General features: G+C 44.8%; 2 protein-coding genes across 5 annotated transcripts in view; both read right to left on the reverse strand.

The window, feature by feature from the left end:
• Positions 1-210: 210 nt before the first annotated feature.
• ZFP36L2 (ZFP36 like 2 zinc finger CCCH-type) lies at positions 211-2,029 on the reverse strand. The gene is made up of 2 exons (XM_085219349.1): positions 1,890-2,029; positions 211-1,737 (listed from the first exon to the last, which is right to left on the reverse strand). The coding sequence occupies exons 1-2, from the start codon at positions 1,938-1,940 to the stop codon at positions 331-333; spliced, it is 1,458 nt and encodes a 485-aa protein (XP_085075475.1). The 5' UTR covers positions 1,941-2,029; the 3' UTR covers positions 211-330.
• Positions 2,030-3,666: 1,637 nt separating this feature from the next.
• THADA (THADA armadillo repeat containing) overlaps positions 3,667-21,622 on the reverse strand; it is a 209,874-nt gene continuing 191,918 nt past the window's right edge. For 3 of the 4 annotated variants that reach the window (XM_019612707.3, XM_085219344.1, XM_085219345.1), the window contains 2 exons: positions 4,955-5,121; positions 3,667-4,548 (listed from right to left, as the gene is read on the reverse strand). In XM_019612707.3, coding sequence (XP_019468252.2) covers positions 4,210-4,548; positions 4,955-5,121 — 506 coding nt within the window. In that variant the 3' untranslated portion in view covers positions 3,667-4,209. Of the gene's footprint in view, positions 4,549-4,954; positions 5,122-15,168; positions 15,368-21,622 lie in introns of those variants that run through there. The other variant, XM_085219346.1, reaches the window with a different exon arrangement.

Here is a 21,622-nt window from a genome sequence, read left to right on the forward strand (position 1 = left end):
AGCTCGCGGTGGGTCCGGCCGCGTTCCCGGATGGAATGGTGCTGCTGGTGTGGATCAGAACTCGTCTCCGGAGAACGAGAAGGACAACTCCGAAACACAAATCCCCCTTCTTCCAAGGTCTCTCTAGAAAAATAGGTTTGTTCAGTTCACGTCAGTCGCCCTTTCGCACGACGCTTTTCGCTTTGTTCAGCTCTCGTGTGTACATAGATAGGTTACGCGTATAAAAAAAAAAACAACAAAAAACGACAACAGACAAATAGAGAGGGGGGCCGGCTCGCTCCCAGCGCCCCACCGCCCGCGGCCCCTTCCTTCTTTCCTTCCTTCCACCCTTCAGTCGTCGGAGATGGAGAGGCGGCTGAAGATGGGCAGGCGGCGGCCCGAGTCCAGGCCGGGCGACTCGGAGCCGCTGAGCGAGCCGGAGCTGAGCGAGCCGCTCAGGTAGCTCTCGCGGTCCGAGAGCGAGTCCGGCGGGCTGGGCGGCGCGTCGAACACGGGCGACTCGGAGAGGCGGCGCAGGGGCTGAAAGCTGAAGGGCGGCGAGGCGGGGGGCGGCGGGCAGCCCCCGGGCGGCGGCGGTGGCTGCTGCTGCTGGCAGCGGTAGTAGGCGGCGGCGGCCACGGCGGCCGCAGCGGCGAAGCCGGGCGTGTGCAGGGCGAGCGGCGCGATCAGGCTGCCCAGCTCCTGGCCCGAGAAGGCGAAGGCGTTGTTGGCGCAGGGCGGCGAGAGCAGCTCCTCGCAGTACGAGGCGGAGGCGGGCGGCGGCGGCGTGCGGGAGCCGCCGGGGCTCTCCAGCAGCGCGGCCTCCAAGCGGCCGCCGGGAGGCGGCGGCGGGGCGGCGCCGTGCGGGTGCGGGGGGTGGTGTTGGTGGTGGTGGTGGGCGGAGAAGCCGGAGAAGCTGAGGCTGTGGTGCAGCTTGGGCCGCTCCCCGCCGCCGCCGCGCGGGTGCCCGAAGCCGCCGCCCAGCGGGTGCTCGCGGGGCGCGAAGGCGCGGAGGTCGCCGGTGCTGCCGGCGGGGTGCGGGGCCGCGTGGTGGTGGTGGTGGTGGTGCTGGTGCGGCGCGGCGGCCGAGGGCGGGGGGGCGGCGGCCGTGCCCCCGCCTGGCGCCGGGCGGCGCTCGTCGGCGTTGTGGATGAAGTGGCAGCGCGGGCCGTACGGGCAGAAGCCGATGGTGTGGAAGGTGCGGCAGAGCTCGGTCTTGTACTTGGGGTGGCGGGTGAGGCTGCGCAGCTCGTGGAAGCCGTGAGCGAACTGGCACTTCTCGCCGTACTTGCAGGCGCCGCTCTCCTCGAAGGGGCGGCACAGCTCCGTCTTGTAGCGCGTGGAGTTGATGGGCGCCCCGCCGCCCCCCGAGCCGCCACCCTTGCCGGCCGCCGCCTGCTGCTGCTGGAGCTGCTGCATCAGGTGCTGGCTACGCTCGCCGTTCTCGCTGAAGGAGCGGTCCCGGAACTTGTTCTCCTTGTTCAGCAGGGCCGTGGGGCTGCCGCCACCGCCGCCCCCGCCGCCGGAGCCCGGCTCCTTCAGGCCACCGAACGAGGAGGAGGACGAGGACGAGGAGGAGGAGGACGAGCTGGAGCCGGTGGGGCTGGGGAACTTGGCGCCGGCAGCCAGGGCCGGCAGGTTGCTGGTCGAGTGCCGCCGCAGGAAGCCCGGCGCGAAGCTGGAGCCGGAGGAAGTGACCGGGGTGCCCACGGCCTTCTTGTCCAGCATGCTGCTGAGGTTGGTCAGCGACTTCTCCGTCTGCGGGGCGGCGGGACGGAAGAAAAAGAGCGGGTTGCAGCGGGACCGCGCCGAGCCCGCGCCGCCGCTCCGCCGAAGTCGGGCGGAGGAGCCCCGGCCCCGAACGCGGCACCCCCCGGCGCCCTGCGCCGAAACCCCCGCGCCCCCCTTACCTTGCACAAGAAGTCGATGTCGTAGAAGGCAGATAACAGCGTCGTAGACATCTCTAGATCCTGTAATGATCGGAAATACAGGAAGGACCGAACGATCCCGCTCTCCTCGGAGGGTTTGGAAAAGCCACGACGAGACGGGAGGGGGCCGCGTGCTTCGGAGCCGAAACGGTCCCGGCTCCTTCCCGGCGGGGCGGGCGGGACGGCGGGTGCCGGGCCGAGGCGGCGACGGCGGCTGCACAGCAGCGAGCGACCTGCGGGAACTCCGCGGCGCCCCGCGCCGCCTCCATATAAACGCCGCCGCCGCGGCCCGCAGGGGCGGGCCCCGCTCCCCCCCGCCCCGCTCCGGCCCCCGCCCCGCCCCGAACCGAGCGGCCCGGCGGCGGCCATGGCAGCCCGGGCCCCGCGGGAAGGGGCCGCCCCCGCCCGCCCCGCCGAAAATAAACCCGTGCCACGTAACTGCCGCGGGACAAAGGGCCGCGCGCGGGGCGGCGGCGGGTGCGGGCTGCTGTGCCACGGGCCGCTCGCATCCCCCCTTCCCCCCAGACGGGCGGCCGCCTAGTGCCAGTGGGGCAGCGCCGGTCCCACACCGCCAGGCGGGAGGCGAAGTTTGCGTCCGCAAGGTTCAGGCACTCGGTGCTCGCCCTACTGCGAGCCGTGCCCGGCTGCGAACCGCCCACGTCAGCAGGAAGCACGCCGTCAGAGCGCGTTTGCAAGCACAGGGCTGGGGTGGGTGCGTTCCTCGGCCGCCCGTTGGGCTTTGGCCCACGCCGCGCTCCTGTGCCCCCCCCGACCCATCGCGGGCTGGCGGCGGGTCCGGCCCTTCGCCCCCCTCAGGGCCCTTCCGAGCTGAGGTCGGCGCCGCGCCGCCCCCTGGCGTCCGCCCCGAGTAACGCTGCCGGCCACGGCCCCGGGGAGTGCGGCGGTGCCGCCCGCGTGCGGTGCTGCCCCGAGCCCGGCGCAGCTGCTCCCGGCCCGACTCTAGCGAGCTGCAAGGGCCGGCTAAGGGTTTAAGTCCTGCGAGCGGCTGGTGCGCGGTAACTGCGAGCAACGAGACCGCCGGCACGGACCTTTATTTGCTCCCTATAAAGTAGGGGGGAGCGCGGTGCTTGTAGCCGCGCTACACACGCCGTGAGGCACCGCGCTGCCCGGTGCACCCGACCCGTCCTCGGGGCCCATGGAGCTGCCACAACTCGAGCTGCTGTCCCACAGCCACCGCCCGGCACCGCGCACGGCACAGGCTCCCAGCCCTCATCGCGGTGCTAACTCTCCCCTTTGACCGAGCGGGCGCTTCGCTTTAAGAAACATACGTCACCTCGAGCCCTGCAACTGACAGCGAGCGCTCGGATTCGCGCTCACGCTCGAGCTCCGATGCAATCTCGCGCCCCCGCCAAGCCCTGCCTGGAAGCGCAGCCCGCTCCGCAGCAGAGCAGCCCTCGCGTCCCACCTCCGGCCGCGCGGCCCCCGTCCGCCGCTGCCGCCGCGCATGGCGGTGCTCTACTGCCACTTGCTGGCCGCTCGTGGCGCTGCATGGCCCGGCCCGGCTCTCCCGGCTGTCCCGGCGCGGCGGCAGGGCGGGAAGCGCCGCACACAGCGCCGCCGCTCGACTCGCACCCAGTGAAAGCGGTTTGCAAAACGTCGACGTTTCGCAACAGCGGCCATTCGATTTGCAGAAAATGCGGGCACGCGAAGCGTTAACTGATGCAGGTCCATCTACAAGGCTAACAGCAAAGTAAGGTTCAGAGAAGAGTGCAGTAACGTTTAAAACACAGTCAAAATCTTGTCAGGGGCAAAGAAAAAAGCCAAGATTTATTTAAGTAACACTTAAAAATTTACCCTATCAATTTAATTACCATTCCACGCATAGAAAGAAGCAAAAAAAAAAAAAAACCACCAAAAAACAAACAAACAAACAAAAAAAACACCCAAATTTTTCTTGGTATTAAAATACAGGAGGTCAAGACTTGGACTAAAATGTACCCTACCTAACAGGTGGCCTGCACCTGGCTGAATGGAAAATATTAGGCTGAGCTGCTCTGCTTCCTACAGTAGCGACAACAAACCATGCTCAGCCGAATTAAATTAGCAAATGCATTTAAAGGGAACGGTCCCCAGCAGCACACCTGACAAAAAACGAATGGATTCATGGATGGAAAATGCATTGGTAACATGAATAGTGAACAGTCTGTGGCAGGCTTTCTGGGCTCACCATAGCCATGTCTCAGCTCCATGGATACCCTTAGGATTGGCTCCCTGCTGAGCCTATAGCTCCCTGAGAAAGAACTTTTAGGAACTTTGTAGCCTTTTAGGAACTTTTGGTAATTTACTTTTCCAGATTTCCATCTTTGCCCTTGTCAACAGACTGCAGCAAATTCAATATTTTAAGGCAGAGTGATATTTGCTCGTTCTGAATGGCCAATTTTGTGAATTCTGCCGTTTTCAAAAATTCTGGACTCGGAGGTAGGGCTGTAAGGAGGCGGGCAATGAGCTGGGCTTGGTCCTGGGCCCTTCTGGAGAGTCGGTCAAGCTCTCCTCCATCCGGCAGGGCCAGGTGGATCACCTGGGCGAGCAGCAGCAGGTGCTTACCCAGCAACCTGGCACTGGTCAGCTTCTCTGCCCAGAAGTTCACTTCCCCTTTGTCAAACAGGCACTCGTCTTCTTCCTAAGTGGAAACACAGCCATTAGAAAAGGACCCATGTGGCATGGCAAGTGCTAAGTGAGGCTGTAGCGAGGCAGGAGAGCATGCAGTCTGAACCCAGCAATCAGCAGCAATGACAGTAAGTGCAATTAGCTGCAGCTGCAGCCAGCAGCCATTTGTTAAGTACCTCTTGATTTATTTCATTGTTTGTTGGTCTTTTAATTTCGTGCTGATATTGCCAGGCCACTGACATCAAACTCTATTTATTTATTCTAAACACTGTCCATGTGATTTATATTTTATTTTTAATTGTAATACAATTAATATTGGAGTAACGACCATCAGTCCACTCCACTATTCTGTTCCACCCCACCACAAGCTTGCAGAAGCACAGCAGCCCTGCCATGGGACAGCAGCGGGTGTCACTTACTGGGGTGGATGTCTGCAGGCCTCCCCTTGGGTCACTGTCTCCCAGCAGCCACCCCAGCAGCACTGGGATGCCAGCATGCGTCTGCCCCCACTGCTGGAGCTGCTCACACAGCGTGCCAAAGGCCAAGTCCAGGGCCAAGGGTGCGTTCATGACCCTAAACGTGAACCCTAGCAAGAGAAAAGACGTGCAATGATGTATAGCGAGACCAAGATTTACACAAACATGTTTATAATGATGAATCAGATTGCAAGCAAGTTAGATGGATACTTGTCTCTGTGACACTCGGAGCCTTTTTTCCAGTTCCAACATCATACGCAAAGCAGCTGAAACACTGATGCTTGATACTTTTTCCTGCTCACGTAGTGACATTCCTCACTGTGGATGTCTGTACACAGAGTTGTCTGTTAGAAACGCTTCTAGAGATTGTCCTGACACCCCAACATGGTGACTATTTACACAAACCTGCAGCTATGCCATAAATCTGAGCTGATGACTCACTGGAACCCAAAGCCTACAGCACATTATATGAGCTGGGATATAAAATGAGTCACTATTTGGTATGCAATCCCTTTATACATGGAACGATATACACATACGCAACATGTAAGAGAGATCAGCACACAAGACAGGTCTGCAGAAGATGCTAAAGAAGGGCAAGGCAGACACTGTTTACAATATCATCGCAGAGCTCTGTTTACACAGTTTTTGCTATCAGCTTCTACAGTATTTTCCCCGAGGACTGAAGAAATGAACAAACAAATGCCAAAACTGCACACAAAACAATCAGCTGCATGGTATTTCTTCCCTAAACTTCCCCACTGGCCAGCAGACTTGTTTGCGTTCAGACCCAGCCTCGGCTTTCACTGATACGGGTTTCACCAGTGGTAACATTAGGGCAGTTTGGTTTTTTTTTTTTTTAAATGAGAAAGAGGACAGGAAGGGAACAGCTAATGAACAAGTCCCTGTTAAATCCCCGTTACTGTAAAACAGATTTTGGCAAAATTCACCCTTGTCTACAGCCACCAGCAAAAAACAGCTGCTCACAAAATAGCCTTACTTCTATACAGTGACATCATAAAGATGCGTCGTTGAAGACTGCCTTTTATGAGCAAAGTAAATAGCAGAGCCAGGAAAATCGATGCAGAAGGAAGAACGCAAGAAGTACGGTCTGGGTGCACCTTCTGCTCCCTATGCCAGCAGCACATTTTCCAGAGTATGCTCTGGAGTATTTTCTGGTGTGTGCTGGCACAGAAGAAAGATTGTACAATAAAATGCGATCTGCATGCCATCACTGGGGAAATAGGCATGCCAATGAGTAAGGAAGAGCAGGAAACAACTATGGGCAGAACAGGCTGATGACAAGATGAGCACATGGTATCTGATAGACCCAGCGAAGTCCAGAGCACATCAGGGAGGATGAATTAGGATTTGAGACCATGAGAACAAAGGACTGTAATAAAGAAGGGAGTGAAGGAAAAAGAACAGATGGTCCCTTCTTTATCTTAGAGTTAGATGAGGGTATATGGAAATCTCCTTGGACAAGCCACAGGAAGGTAGGCAGTCAATCTCCTGGTGACACTAATAACGCTACATACACGGTTTGTCTCTCTGGTAGGCAGTAAAATTTTCAAGCCTGTTTCCTTCATGTGAAGACTTATCACAGTATCAGGGCATCCCTCAGTTTTGTCAGTGGGAGAAACTTTGCAGGGGCACAGTGCCACATTCCCACACCATTTACGTTAGGTATTGGTTTTGCTGATTGTTTCTTTCCAAGTCTTTTCTCTAAGCTTCCTTCCTCCATTGCTGTGCCCACTAGGGCCTCTAATTATGATGTGAAAATGCCCCAAACTGACAAGGTAGCAAAACAAGCGATACTGAGGTACTGCTTAGATCAAACCTGCTTGCTAGTTGTTTTTCAACAGTGCAACACAAAAGAAAAGGCTATTTTGTAATCAAAAAATATGGTAAGCTTGTAGAGGAATCCTTGTGTGAAAACAAGTGAAATTGTATATATTTACATTTATTTATTTATATATATATATTTGTATTTCTATTTATGTATTTTTTTCTTCTTGAAGAAGAGAAAAATTACAAGAACAATATACAAAGGAAATCTAACACACAGCAAAAACACAAAGGCTGAACACAGCACTGTTCCAAAGACACAGACTGGCCTCCTGTGAACTGCAGACAGCACTCAACTGATCTGCCAACCGAGCACATGAGATTTGCTGCTGAGGCCAGAGGAAAACACAGAGGCATCCCGTAGATAAGGCTGAAACTTAAGCTTCAGATGTTTGGGAAAGAGCCTGCCAACGCCAGGCCCCCGATGGCCTCCTGGCACTTGAGGTGTGACACAGGCTGAAGGGCAGATCAAAGCCCGGCCCTGGCGCAGGGCACCAGAGCGGGGCTGCGTGGTTCCCCCACCGCTTCCCCAGCTGCCATCCCTCACACAGCACACTGCCATGAACTGGCTTCCACAGCAGCTCACACGGGTATTTGATACTAGAGTACTTCAGGACCTGACTACCACTGCCACATAGGCAACAAAGCAGTGGAATAAGTATTCAAAGGTGCATCTACTCCCTTAGCTTTTGAGTGCTGAAGTAATAAAGAGAAAACAGCGAGCAAAGTTACTGCATCCTTATGATTTAAACAGTATAAAATGCTTTCAGCAGGGAGAATGTTTTTTGGCTTTGATGACCCCCTGCTCTAAAAATAACAGCACTGAATGCTGTAAGCATGTACTTACGCTTTTAAGGTACCCACAAAATGTGTGTCTTCACTGACATATTAACTGACGAGAACTGTTCCTCACATCAGTTTGCCTGCAAAACATGACTGCTTTTTAAGAAGCCACGAATTATAGATTACCTGATACTGAGCTCATGACTCACACTGCGACTTCAGCAGCGGTCTCAGCACGCTGGAAGCTCTCTATGGGCAGGTGGTTCTCTCCCTCACACCAGCCTCCGGCCATGGCCTTGATGTGTAACTTCTGCCAGCTCAGGTCCTCTGCTAAGCACCTGGTAAACTAATGCTCAGAACAGCAAAATAAGGATTTGGTGTGCAACAAAGTGTGTGGGCTTTCCTGCTCGGTGAGTGAGCTGAGCTGCGTGCCCTGCAGCCTGAATGGGCACGGCTGGAGCTGGGGATGGCGAGGTCCCACGGCCCCTGCACAGAGCAGGAATGCAAGAGGAGAGAGAGCAGGACCTCCCCTGGCAGCAGGCTGTCTGGGCGGGTCAGCCAGCACCCAAAGCTTCACCACCAGAGCCATGTAAACAGCCTGCTAACCGAGATGACTCAAACAGCTAATAATAGCCTCTCATAATGTAAGCAATTACATATTTTAAATAAGTGAATGAAAAAAACTGACAGATTTCTAGAACCCAATCCTGACTGATAGACACAGGGACTGAAACGGCAGAAAGTGAACCTGGAGACATGGCTATACCTAGTGCTCCTACCACAGCAGTTCTGCAGGCTATCAAACTGTGTCAAAACGATCACTTATCAGTTATTAAAACTCTAAAGCACTTATATGTTCCAATGTGCAAAAATACAAGCAACATGATAAGCATCTTGTTAAATAAGCCATTACAGGGGCTGAAGTACAAAAAAATTCTCCGTGCCTTAAACAAGTAGTTACAAGCAGAAGAATTAATACTACTCCCTGAAATGAAAAACAAAAGATAACCATCAGGTACTACATGTTTTTTTCATTTTCAGGAAGTGAATTTTCATAAAGGGAAAGGGGTTAAGTACTGCACTGTTTTAGTCCTCTTTGTTAATCCACCCACATAAAAATTAGACCTCCTACATGCACATTCATATACTCCAAAAGCTTTGATCATGCCAGATGTAAATATTTCTTCTAGTCACATATTACATGTCCTCAAACTATACAATTGTTCTCTGTTAAAGCCTTGGTGATATTATGGAGAGCTGAAAGGATGTATTAAAAGCACACGCATGGGAGACTTCAACAACCGTGATAAAATATGAGCAAAAGAGAACATACTCCTTGCCTAACAAACCATTTTGTAATTGTTTTTGCATTGGAAATTGTTAACTGAAGTTCATTTTTGATCAGAAGGTAATGCAGTTTGCACAAATGTATACAATATGTCCATAATGAAAATAAGAAGCACTACAAGGGAGCTTAGCATCACAGCCTCGAGAGCAAGCATCACAAAGATCAGGGCACCAACAGTGAGAATGTTGTCAAGGAGAAGGTAAAAGATAGGTTGAAACTGAAATTACAGAGAATATTTTAGGTAGACTAGGTATATTCTAATGCAGTAAAAAAAGCGCTGCTTACCAACCAAGGCATAGCCAGTACTACATTGCTGTCAATACACTACTTCATAGCACTCTGGTAAAGTAGAACAGTAGGATACTTGCTTCAGAGACAGCACACACATCAACCGAGTCCACCGAATGCTTACTTGGCAAAACTGGGGATTAGGCTGGTACATCACCTCAACAAGATGATGAATTCAGCAGGAGATTAGTTTCCCATCCAAAGATGGTAGATCCAGCACCACTCTCACTAATACCTGCAATGTTGGATTTGCAGACAGGACATTTCAGCTACTGAATCAGTACTCACTTTGGTAGCACTGAAGGTTTTCTTTTGGGCGTTATGTAATAGAGAATTGGGTGATGCACTGCTGCAGATGTGACTTCATTTCAAACAGCTCATGTATGCACGTGCTTCCCAAAACTTAAAAAATCTCAAAATAAAAATAATAATAATAATAAAAAAATCCCACTGGTCCATACTGTGAGTTACATAACCTGGCAAATAAATGGAGGTTAGAAACTATATTTCTTATGTTGAAATCATCTGCCTGTATACGCTGAATTAGACAGGAATTGTGCAACTCCACAGCAGTGCAGGGGGCAGGTGTGCAGCCACCAGAAAAACCAGAGGACCAAAGAAGGCAGTGGCAGCAGATAAAAAGCCAGGAGGCTTTCATTCTCACTCAGCCTCCACAAACATCATTACAGTGTGACCCTCCTTGAGGATGTGAAGATTATAAGGACAAGGGAGAGGTAAAGCAACAAAAAAAAAAAAAAAAAAAAGAAAAAAAAAAGAAAATGCAAAACTGTCAACCTCCAGAGAGCTGGCAGAAGGCTGTTCACAAAGGTGCTTGTTCATTGCACTGTGTCAGTTTAAGTTACAAACATTGCAATTTCCAGTTTATAAAATGACCAGTTATGTAAAATCTAATATATAAGCAGATTCCTTTTCATAGTGTTTCATAAAAATCAAAGGCAATTAGATCATTTCTATCCTCTCGAGAAATAGCATTCCCCCGGTGACATACAACTACTTCATCTGTTTTCCATTTTCCTGCCCAAATTTGCTTTCCAGCCGCACTTTTGCAGGGTGATTTTAAAAAGAGGCCTTCTTGACATCATGCAGCACGATGTCAAAACACAACACCATTACAAAACAAACTAATCAAAACTAATTTCTTAATGGTTGCAGTCTCTGAGTATAGCAGCAGTAATGCTGCTCTCAGCTTTGGCTTTGATTATAACCAGATCCGAGTTAATAACATCTCTGATTATGATGGAAACTTACAGCTCAGGACCAAACAGAATATTCAAGTCCCTTCTTGAACAGAAAAGCATGAACATGAATCGTCTTTTCAAGACCATGACCTCCACATTTTTGGAATGTGGACAGAGCAATATTTTTCAATCGAGAATTATGTTTTAAATACACATACACACACACAGGCTTTTCCCATACATGCCATGCCTCCTTAGCACAAAGGGTTTTATTACCAAACAACCACAGCTAGCAGATCCTTCACAGGAAATGAGCATTTGGACTTCACTTGCAGAAACAACCCCCTACCGCAAAGCCATGTTCCAATTTAAACAGCAAAAAACCATCACCTCCCGCATAAACCCGCAGAACTTTTGAAAAGGTAAAAAATATTACCCTCTGGCTAATTATTTAGAAGAATGCCAATGGAGTGTATGTTTGAACCCAGTTAGGTATGAACTAGAAAAATGAAGATGTCTACTCACAGTTTCAAAATTCGTCTCACCAGAATTAAATACATGATTTCAGATTCCTATCATTGGTATGCTCTGATATTGAAAGAACTTTTTGCTTTGCACTGAGGAAGACTACCAGATGTGACTGAGATGCGTATTCCAGCTGTTATGCAGGAACACTGGAGGCCAGTTTGCATCATAGCTGGGATTAGAGAATATTATCTGGAGAATGGTGGTGAAAGATTGATTATTTAAGGGATAAAGGAATAAGAAAAGTGGGAGTAGTCAATGTAGAAGACTGTAGACAAAATTCCTTGCAATATTTGAAAACCAATAAACCAATATAATTCAGGATTACGTTCAAATGCATAAAGAAGTATTTTTACAGCAGCAGTAAAAAGGCAGACTCTCCTTTGTTATTGAGGAGTCATACAGCCACTACCACTGCAGCTTGCATAAGGTGCCTATCAGGGTCTGTAAGCTGCTGCCCTGCTTATTCACTTGCAATTAAAATGCTGATAAGAAAAAAGCGACGCATAATAGATTATTCACATGAACACTTCATTTAACATTTACCACTTCCAGACTCCAGGGCTCAGCACATACAATTATCTTCCATGTATTCTTTCTTAATTTTCAGGAACATAACACTCATAACCTTTATATAACGGTGCCACTGTGTAATTAATAGAGCTAAATGAAGCGCTGTCAGTAAATAATCAGTAGCCAGCCCTTGATGGATGAGCTGATTCTAATTCAGTGCATTTACTTTCAATTTTAATTAGTGGCATTGTATTCTACAAAGCAAACAGTTCCCTCACCCATGTGACGATCTAACATTGTATGAGAGGGCTGAGAACAACTTGCAAGGTGTCAAAATAAATTTGGAGTACAAAATAAGAAGTCACAGTGATTACACATTCTTATATAATGTAATCCTTTAAAAAGAATCAAGTAATATTAAATTCCCAGAACAAAACCCACTGGTTTTACCAAGTACCATACATCTCAATAAACCCTGCTAAGATAAATATGACTTTCAAAGCAGCCTCTCCTCTTTTTTAAATTAAACTAACTGATATAAAATATTAAGTGTAGATTGGTGGATTTTTTTTTTTTTGCTCGAAAAAATACAGGCATAAAAATGCTATGTATTTCTACACACAGGTACTGATGTAGCACCATACATAATCTTTTTGGTACAATAATCCTTTTCCCAGATGCATGCTCGTTGCAGCTGCTGACAACTGCTAAGCAAACTCTTCACTTTAGAATTGCTGGAATTTACAGTCACTTTAGATTACTGGAAATTTTTCAAATAGATAGAGGAAACTTTGAACTACTAAAGACCACATGCATTACAGAATGCTTTGAACCAGTTCTATGTTTTCTCCTAAATGTTAATTCACATCGGTATGTCTTATCTTTCTTCCAGCGGTTCTGTGTTAACACAGAGGCATATTCCTGTAAGGAAGCCGTATCTACTGAGAAGACTCCTGATAACTACAAAGCATCTGATCCAGGAGTATGTATGATTTACTGAATGTAGGTATTTTTGAGCAGAAGAGCAAAATAAAACAAAAAAAGTCTTCATGTCTGTATTGATGCCATATAATTAAATAGTAGGGGTAAAGGTTGTTTTCAAGACAATATTATTTATATTTCATTTTTATCTTAGTTTAATATTACTTATTAAAAATGGTGACATTTGAAAAGAACAGACTGTAAGATTGCTCTTACAGAAAGTGCCATAAATCTCATATATTATAATATTTATCAAAGAGGTTCATGACATATTCTCAGCTTCTTTGCTGGTCAATTCACTAACCCCATTTTCTCAGTATGTAAGAGAGCATACACTTACAAACTCAAAGCCCACAGAAGCTGTTCACTACACAAAAACCTGATGAAAAAAAAAAACCTTGCATTGAAACTTGATGAAAAAAAACCCCTTGCATCGAAGCCTTCCAACACGCATAGTCCAGACAGACAACAGATGAATAATATGAAGGGATGAAACTTGTTTGCAAAGAATGTCTCACAAGCAGTGTTATTTTTATCTTTTTCCTGACAATAAACATACACAGATACATAATGCCATAAAAATACTATTCAGTTTACCAACACAATCTTATGACAGAAACTACCAAAACTAGAAATCCATGATGTTCTTTCTTTCCTTTCCAAGATCCAAATGCCTTGTAGTGCCTGCTTGCAAACTGTTCTCCATGCAGTGTTGTAGAATCTTCTGTTACATACATTTCTGGCATTCTGATAAAAACTCTACTGACTCTAGAGTTGTGGTTTACAGAGAAGCTGGTGTTGCCAGGGTTCTCTTTTTTCAACAGCTCCTCAGCTAGTACAGACCCATACCTTTTGAAAGAAAGGCTACTCTTAATATCATGGTGCATCTTTTGGTCCAAACCAAGGAAGCAATCTCCTTGTTCCATCAGGTTGAGGAGCCTCAGAAGGCCTCCTGATTGAACTAACCTCTATAAGCAGCAACAGCCAAGAAGAGAGGAGAAAGGCCCACTGCTAGAGCACGTTCACCACAGTACTCCGGAGGTAACTGTCCAAAGGAACCACTGTAAAAGCTTGCATGTTGCCTGGCAGCAGTTCTTGCAGGTGTCTAACAGGCAAATTATAAGCACAGCTGCGTATCTCAATTCTGAATGGAAAATACCTATCTTAGAAAAAAATTTCAACAATCCATCAGAGATCTACTTGCCCTTCATGAAGGCAAGATGATGGATCAATGATTTCATCTGAGAATGAGTTGGTTTCTGGTATATACCAAAACACAATGAAGCCTACTTGCCCCTCGTTCCTCTGCTACCAGAAGTTGACCAGAAGTCAACACAAAGGCTTACGGATCCTAATTATGCTATTGTGGCTTGGGCAGTTCTAGTACCAGGAAGGACTACATGATATTACTTCCCTAGATGATGTTCAAATTTCACAGGAAAGCAAGAAACTAATTTTTCTCTCACACAACTCTTACCTCCTAGGTGACTTTCTTGATTTTGCAGCTTTAGCAATGCAGAGCATTTCCCCATTATATGGGCACACTTCTTTGGAAATCTTTTTGGTCTAGTTGCATAATATTTGAAAATATTTGAAGCTCAGGTATTTCCAAACAGCTGTTGTCAAGTGAGTAACTGCTGGATCAAAACCTGCCTGGAAACTGCCACCATCGTGTCCATATCCCAAACACTGGTGAGGTGGCTCCCTGCAACTTCACCCATGTCTTCATCAGGCACTACACCACTTCACAGGCCTTGACACAGTCAGGTGGATCATTAAAACACAACATGGTTTATTTGAATTACTCTGAGGCATTCTTCCATGCAAATGTATAGGAGGAACAGGAACTGCTTATTCTTGCATGCATTGAGACTATATATACATGGACTCTTGGAGTGATTAACATTATTCCATCAGTAATCAGAGTCCGTTAACTGAAAGTCTGACACAGATACAAATATATTTGTATACATGACACTAGAGTTATCGATTTTACATTTGTACTTTTCCATTTCTTTCCAAGTCTTTTGTGGACTTGGTTTGTGTCTCTTCAAATGAGAGGGAACTGAAAGAGTGCTGTGAGTGCTTTCCCCAGTATACTGATGTCCTCTGAACATAAGCACTTCTTGTACAAGTGAAAAGTGAAGAAAATTTTTTCTCACATATGAGTTCAGGTAGCAGTTGTGAACACCAGGGACTTCCTGATCACAGGGAAGAAACCTTTCCTTCTATTCTCTCCTCATTTAATATATAGCTCTGAACCTTTTTTATTCCAAATATTTCAAAATATCCAAAAATAGGAAGACAGAAAGGCTAACTAACCTGTGACTCTCACTCATTCATCACTACATGGAATGCTTTCCCAAGTCACTTGCATTTGTATGTCCACAGAAATAACAAATGACATGATGTGTTTTCTGTGTGTAGAGAGGAGAGACGTGAAGATTAAGATTAAAAATCTTGGCTGATTTTAGATGTCCAATTTGAGGCTTCATGATTTGTTTTCTGATTATTCAGCATCCCATGTTTTAATATTCAGAATTCGTTTGCCTCTGGCTTCTGCTCTGTGTGCTCTGAACTCCTGCAACTCATGCCTCCAAGGGACCTAGGTAAGCACTCAGCAAGCTAGTGACCTCCTTTCTAAACTGGTTGAAATGACTTGCTTACCTGAACAAAACAGCTCTCTGGGAGAGGCAGGAATAGAATGCTAATCACAAGAGCAATACTAAGTGGCTTTGGCATGTTCTTTCTTGTGATCCTCTCTTGCTTTATCACTTTGCAAATGAGGTAATGTTGTTAGAGATGTTTCCTATCTGTATGTTCCTGATTCAACATCAGAGCAAATCTGTCTTGTCGAATGAATAAGAATTTCTGGGGAAGAAAAAAAAGAAAAAACAGAACAAACAAAAAACCCACTGACAAAAAAAAACAAACAGCCATCCCTGTGATAATGTAGATAGCCCTTGCTGCCTTATACATGCAGCACAACATCTTTGAATTAAGGTTGCATTTCCTATCTTTTAGATACTTGGCTTTGCAATCATACTAATGCTCTTTGTGTAGAGAAGATAGGAAGACAGCAGTGTGACTGCACAACTTTCCAAGTTTCAAAGCAGAAAAAGAAATCTATACCATATCCAAATAATGTGACATTATATTGAAGCTCATGAGCCAGAGAAACAATGAAATCACAAATCTGACCCCTCAGACATCTGCCACTAAAAACTAATGAAGTAAGAGCAAATGGTAACAGCACAGGAGATGTGAGGTGTACAGATAGCACAGCTCCTGTGTCTTCTATCTAGCCCCAGACAGCCAATTCCATAGTATCTCAACGCAGGTCTAATTATCTTGACCGCTTAAGTCCTCCTTTTCTTTTGAAAACACAAGGTTTGACACACAGCCTTTGAGTGACCTCCAGTCATGCTGTCTCCCAAAACACTGGAAAGTTCCCCTTTTATCTTCATTCTGCTTCTTCCCTACATTCTTCTTTTGCTGAAGCCAGACCAGCCTCCTCTCACCACAATCCTCACTGAAGATCCTTCTCCTCCTTTATGCCTTCCTCTTGCACTAAAAAGAACCAGGCTGAACTCTCAATAGTTCAGCTTAACTTTTTCAACAGCCCACAGAATTTTGCTGAGTTTTCTTGTATCCGTTCTATAACCAGAAATGACAGCCAGTTTCTCTATATTTTGCCGTAACAATAATATCCATAGGTATTAATGAAAGCACATTTCAGGTTTTCATTTCAGGTACCTAAGCCCAGCCTGGCCCAGAGCTACCCAAAGCAACACTTGCAGAGTCCTTCTGAGGCATTGTGCTCCACGTCACATTCAGTAACCCCACTGGGAACACAAGTAAGCATTGCAGGAGCAGAGAAATGTAAATTGTTTATTGAGCATAAAAATCTTTGAAGGTTTTAGCTCTTAGACTCTGTGAAGTCCCTACTGAAACATTTCATGGTCTTATTTTCTCAGCAATTCTTGCACATATTTTATCAAAGTGTCTTGCTCCAAAACATAAATATATTATAGCATTCAAAAGAAAAGACCTTCAGTTCTTTTTGTAATCTGCATAAAGAAGGCATGATTTCCTAACTTTGCATATAGATTCATATATAGATTCGCCTGTACTGTAGTAAGAAAAAAAAAACCTGTGCAGTATGGAAAATGTCAATACCAACTACTAAGTACTAACATAAGTATCTGAAAAACATGGCTTTATAATGAGAGGTGTCAGGTAACCCTAACAACAGACCATCAGCCTCGCTTACAAAAATACACAGTTCATGCACAATTCATTTAATTTACAAGACAAATTTTAAAGAGGGGATGGAGACAGAAAAGCAATAGGCTGTTAAGTATACAGAAGTCAATGGAAGGTCTATTGAAAAGGTGTGAGAAACTGGGAGGATGAAGTCAGAGGGCAGGTGGAGATGAAGAGAGCACTCAGCGCACAGAAACAATAACAGTGCTGCTATATTTTATTCAATCACACTGACAATCTACAAGAGTAAACAACATCAAAGGGATTTTTGTTCCTTTAAAATAATAATAAGGAAATCAGCAGGCATGCTTCTGTGTACGTGGTTTCCCACCACAACTTCTGAATGAGCTGTGCAATTGCAACCCAGACTGTCAAAAAGGACAAGGGAATCCAAAACATTTTGGCTTGTTTCTATGTAACTAGCCAGCTGTATAGAGAAAAGAGATCTAGCAAAAGTTGAAACTTCGGTGATCAGACATGAGAAAATCCACGCAAAACAAATCCATGAAAAAAAAACAAACAACTCCCTTCATTTCACTGCTCAAGGAACTTTTCCTTAAATAAATAATGCCATGTGCAGTTAAACTCCACACTGACATAAGTATGTAACAGACATTTATGTCTTTAACATCTTATTTTTCAGTCCACATGTTTAAAACGAGTTTCCTTCAGGGAAGACCATATCCTGCTATAGCCATGGATGTCACAGCCTTCACCATTACTTGTGAGAATCATGTCAAATCCTCTGGTTTAGAGAATATACCTTCATTCTGTAACAACCTTCCACAGAGACAATCATGCCAAAACTTACAACACAATACAAAGCAAGGCAGCTAACGAGCAAGAGCTGCAAATATTGTCTCTGCTGCTTCTAGGAGTTTGAACTGAAACCACTACTGTGTTTTGTAGACCAGCACAGGATTCAATTCATGTATTCAAGTGATATTTCACCCTTAGATCCCTTATCTCCAGGATCTCCTTACATCCTGTTTTATTTGCATTCCAGGGTCTGCACCAATCTCACATTAGAGGAGTTTGAAGTCACTGGCTCCAAACAATCAAGTCCTTTATACTTTGGCATATATCCTAAGAAACCATTTCTCTTCTCAGTAAGATCTTGCTAATTTCACTGGTCTATACAACATACATTGCTTTAGAAAAAGGAAAGCAATATTGAAAGTATCTTTTCTGAAAGACCCTTGACTTGTTCAATAACACCATTTATTTGATGTTACCACTTTAATTTTCACAGAAGATGAGATGTATCTTGTTTCCTTGACCTTCCTTCTGAGATGCAGTAGTGATAGAATATGGCATATTTGTATACTAGATCGCAATACAGTGATTTACTTGAATAATTTACATGTGGAGAATTTGAATTGAGGAAAGTTATCATGAAATTTAATTCTTAATCGTGCTTCTTAATGTCTGTACATTAGACAGAGAGCTTTCAGTAAGAGGAAATAGAAAATGAAAAATCAATCTTCTCTTGTTTATAGCAAATGCAAGTTAAGTTGAGCATCCTACAGCCAACAGAGTTACATGCTAACTTTCATAAACCTTATAAATTTCATAACAGTATGTCCACAGAAGTTTAGCAGGATTTATGCAACTTCAGCAACCTATCTGCTGCTTACGTGTACTGCACTAGTATGTAGCATTGCTCTAAACACACTTCTGTTGTGTTAATACTTCTGCTTGATTCATATGGAAAATGTTCTGCATATTCCAAGTACCTCAAGGTTAGATAACAGAATTAAACTGGGGGATTTGCTCACAACAGATTCATTCAATAATTAAAAAATAACAACAAACACTAAATGAACAAAAAAACCCAACATTTTAAAAAGTATATGTTTAAGAGCCTAAGTTTACACTCCACAAACCTGAAGTTCTAGTATTACAGTGCACAGATTCTGGAATTAGGGAAAGAAGGTTTTGTTTGGGTGTGAATTTATAAGAATGAGTACATCAAAGAAAAACCTAAAAAGTGTAACTCTTGTCTTCAATACAAACATAAATAAGCTTGTGTTCATTCGCACAAGGGAAAGTAAAAGTGTAATTAGCATAGAACATGAAAAAATGAATGGGTTTTATTAGTCTTGGTAATAAGATATTGTAAGTCTAACCTCCACTGTGATCAAGCCAAGTGTATAAGTTAATCAAGGCCTTCACTGAAGTATTTCTGTTAACACTTTCATCTTACCATTGGGAATTATTTATAAAAACCTTTTCCACTGCTAGCATGACAAGGTGATCATTAACACAGCACAGACCATGCAAAGGAATGAAATTAAAAACATGCAAAAGTGGCATGACGCTGGTACTGTAAGCAACTACCATAAATCTTTCTGCTCCTCTAAATGATTTCAATAGTCTTGCTTGAAATCAAACAATCAAAAGCCTTTTACAAAAAGTCTAATTCTTGAAATTTCAATTTCTAGTTTTCCCAAGGAAGTCTTACTTGACTTTCTCATGCATGAGAAATCAATTTGTTCAGCAAGCCAGTTCCAAGTTCCTCTTTTAAGAGCTCACTTGGAACTGATTACAGAAGAAAACGACTTTTACACATCTTAGGTTTTGAACTAAGGACCTGCTGTGTCCCTTCACCCCCAACCTTCCTTCACCCCCACTCCACCACTAATTAAAGCAACCAAATCAGTGGGAAGTCTACAGCTCAGGGAATTGGTGATACCACAAAAACAACTTTCATGCTCTGGTGCTGTTTGGCCCTGGCACAGGTAGGTTCTATCTTGGTCATTAAAAATGCCGAGTGCTGACTTCTGTGAACAGAAGCTAGTGGTTTAGGTTAGTCTGCAAAGGCATTTGTGGTCCTCACATCGCTCCCACGCACACATACACACAAACTGCGTCCAAAAATTTGCTTGCAGAAATGTATAATCTCCTCCTTGGTGAAATCCTACTCAGTGGAAAATGACATTACAAATAAAAAAGTATCATACATGCATGCCCTGGAATGGGGGCTTTGCAGCAGATGTGTTTTGCACAGGGCTATGCACAGGCTATCAGCTTCATTCTTTCAGAGGAGTTATCTTACAGTCAAGTTCGATGCAAAGGGCAGAACTACAGATAGCACTGTTGTTATCTCTGTTGCAGAAAGACAGAGTCCTTCACTCTCCACAGCTGCAAATGAAGTTTTCTGTGAGTAGTGTATTTACAAAGAAATAATGGACTACTTCCTATAGCATTAGGTGTACGTTTCTCAGCATGTATTCTTCTACATATAGTACAGATGAATATTTAAATTGAAGTATTATATATTTAGTCTAAGTATGAAGAGTTTACGAACTACATTTCTACAGTACAAGTTCATTGAAAACTTGTAGAATTTTGCAAGCTCTCCAGCCCATAATATTTTTTCAGTTGCAATCCCAGGTCAACCTTTACAAAGCATACTGCTATGATAGATACATCTAGCCAATCCCCTCACTGATCTTTTACATCAGAACTTCCAGAATGCAGTTCTCAAATGCACTGTGAGGGCGGTGTTTAAGACACCAAAAATACCACAGATGCTGGGCTGTGTCTATTTGTATTGCTTTCCTTCATGTGACATCCTCTGTCTTAAGCAGTCTAAGGAGGACAAAGACAGTTGCAGGTTATGGATAACTCAGATCTTTTTGTTCTAGCACCCTATTTGCTCCAGCTTTTACCCGTGCCAGCTAATGAATGAATGAAAAGTTACACACTTCCATATTCCATTTTATTCAAGTAATACATTCTAATCTTGGTAGGAATACTGTAGCAAAATGTTATACAGATTATAGGCTAAATCCTATCAGCAATCTATTTATCATGGAACCTCTGTTCTGTCTCTAAATAAATCTGTTAAGCTCATATTTCAAAATTCTAGATAAGAAGATGCTAAACATTTTTATTAATTCTTAGCGTGCCCAGAATTAGCAGTATAGAATGCCAGCTACAGGAAACAAGAAACAAACCCCCAAACCACAATGCTTTGTGACTTAGCTGTAAGAACTAGTCAGCACTAAGGGCAGATGATAACAATTTGTTTTTACTTAGCATTTCTTACAAAGGCAGACAACACAATGAACTCCAGGTCCATGAGCCCAAAGGTAACTTCCAAAGAATCTTCCAAATAAAATAATTAAGCCAATTTTCTAGCCTTTTCTGACTATTTTTTCTCTGCATCCAGGGAAAATAGCTACACATTATTCAAGAGTCACCATTAAGACAGGAAAAAATCATATTACAAGTGAAATCTGAAAGACTTCAATTACTTCCAAATCATATCTTCCAGTAATTTTCTTAAAAAATAGGAGACATTTTTAGGGTATAAAACTAGAATGTCAGATAAAAAAGAAATGTTAAAGATTCTGAATTTACCTTTGAGTATAACATTATCATACAACTAGGCCACAGGTCAAATCTGCTTCTGGAACAGGACTAAATTTATTCTAGCAATGAGACCAGATGAATTCATTTACACTCGTAAACCTCAATCCTTTCATCTTGCAACTGACCTGTAATTGTACCCTTCTTAGAACTATTACAGTAGATGTAAAAAACACCAAATTATAGCTTCTAGCCACAGTAAATATTTCATAATCTCTACCACGTGTCATTTTGCTTTCTGGAGCAAGCTTCTTGGATGTAAGGTCATCTAGTCATCAGGTAGTCACCAACTACCACAGATATTTACCATCTAATAGTTTGCTGTGATTAAATTGAATCTTATATATGCACGAAGAAGTATTTACCTTTAAAAGCACAGAAGAGGAAAAACAGATGTGGTCAGAGGTATTGTCCTCAAGTAGAAGCCTGAATGTTCAATGTTTTAAGAAGCATGTCCTTCTCTGTGAACCCTCCTCTACTTAC

The sequence above is a fragment of the Meleagris gallopavo genome, chromosome 2, assembly GCF_905368555.1.
Source record: "Meleagris gallopavo chromosome 2, MGAL_WU_HG_1.1, whole genome shotgun sequence".
NCBI lineage: Eukaryota > Metazoa > Chordata > Aves > Galliformes > Phasianidae > Meleagris > Meleagris gallopavo.

Bases quoted from the DNA above. Each gene is read 5' to 3' on its own strand.
- ZFP36L2 (XM_085219349.1), bottom strand. From the start codon at position 1,940: ATGTCTACGACGCTGTTATCTGCCTTCTACGACATCGACTTCTTGTGC. The intron at 1,738-1,889 runs GTAAGGGGGGCG...GCCGCCCCGCAG, and splicing joins ACATCGACTTCTTGTGCAAG to ACGGAGAAGTCGCTGACCAA.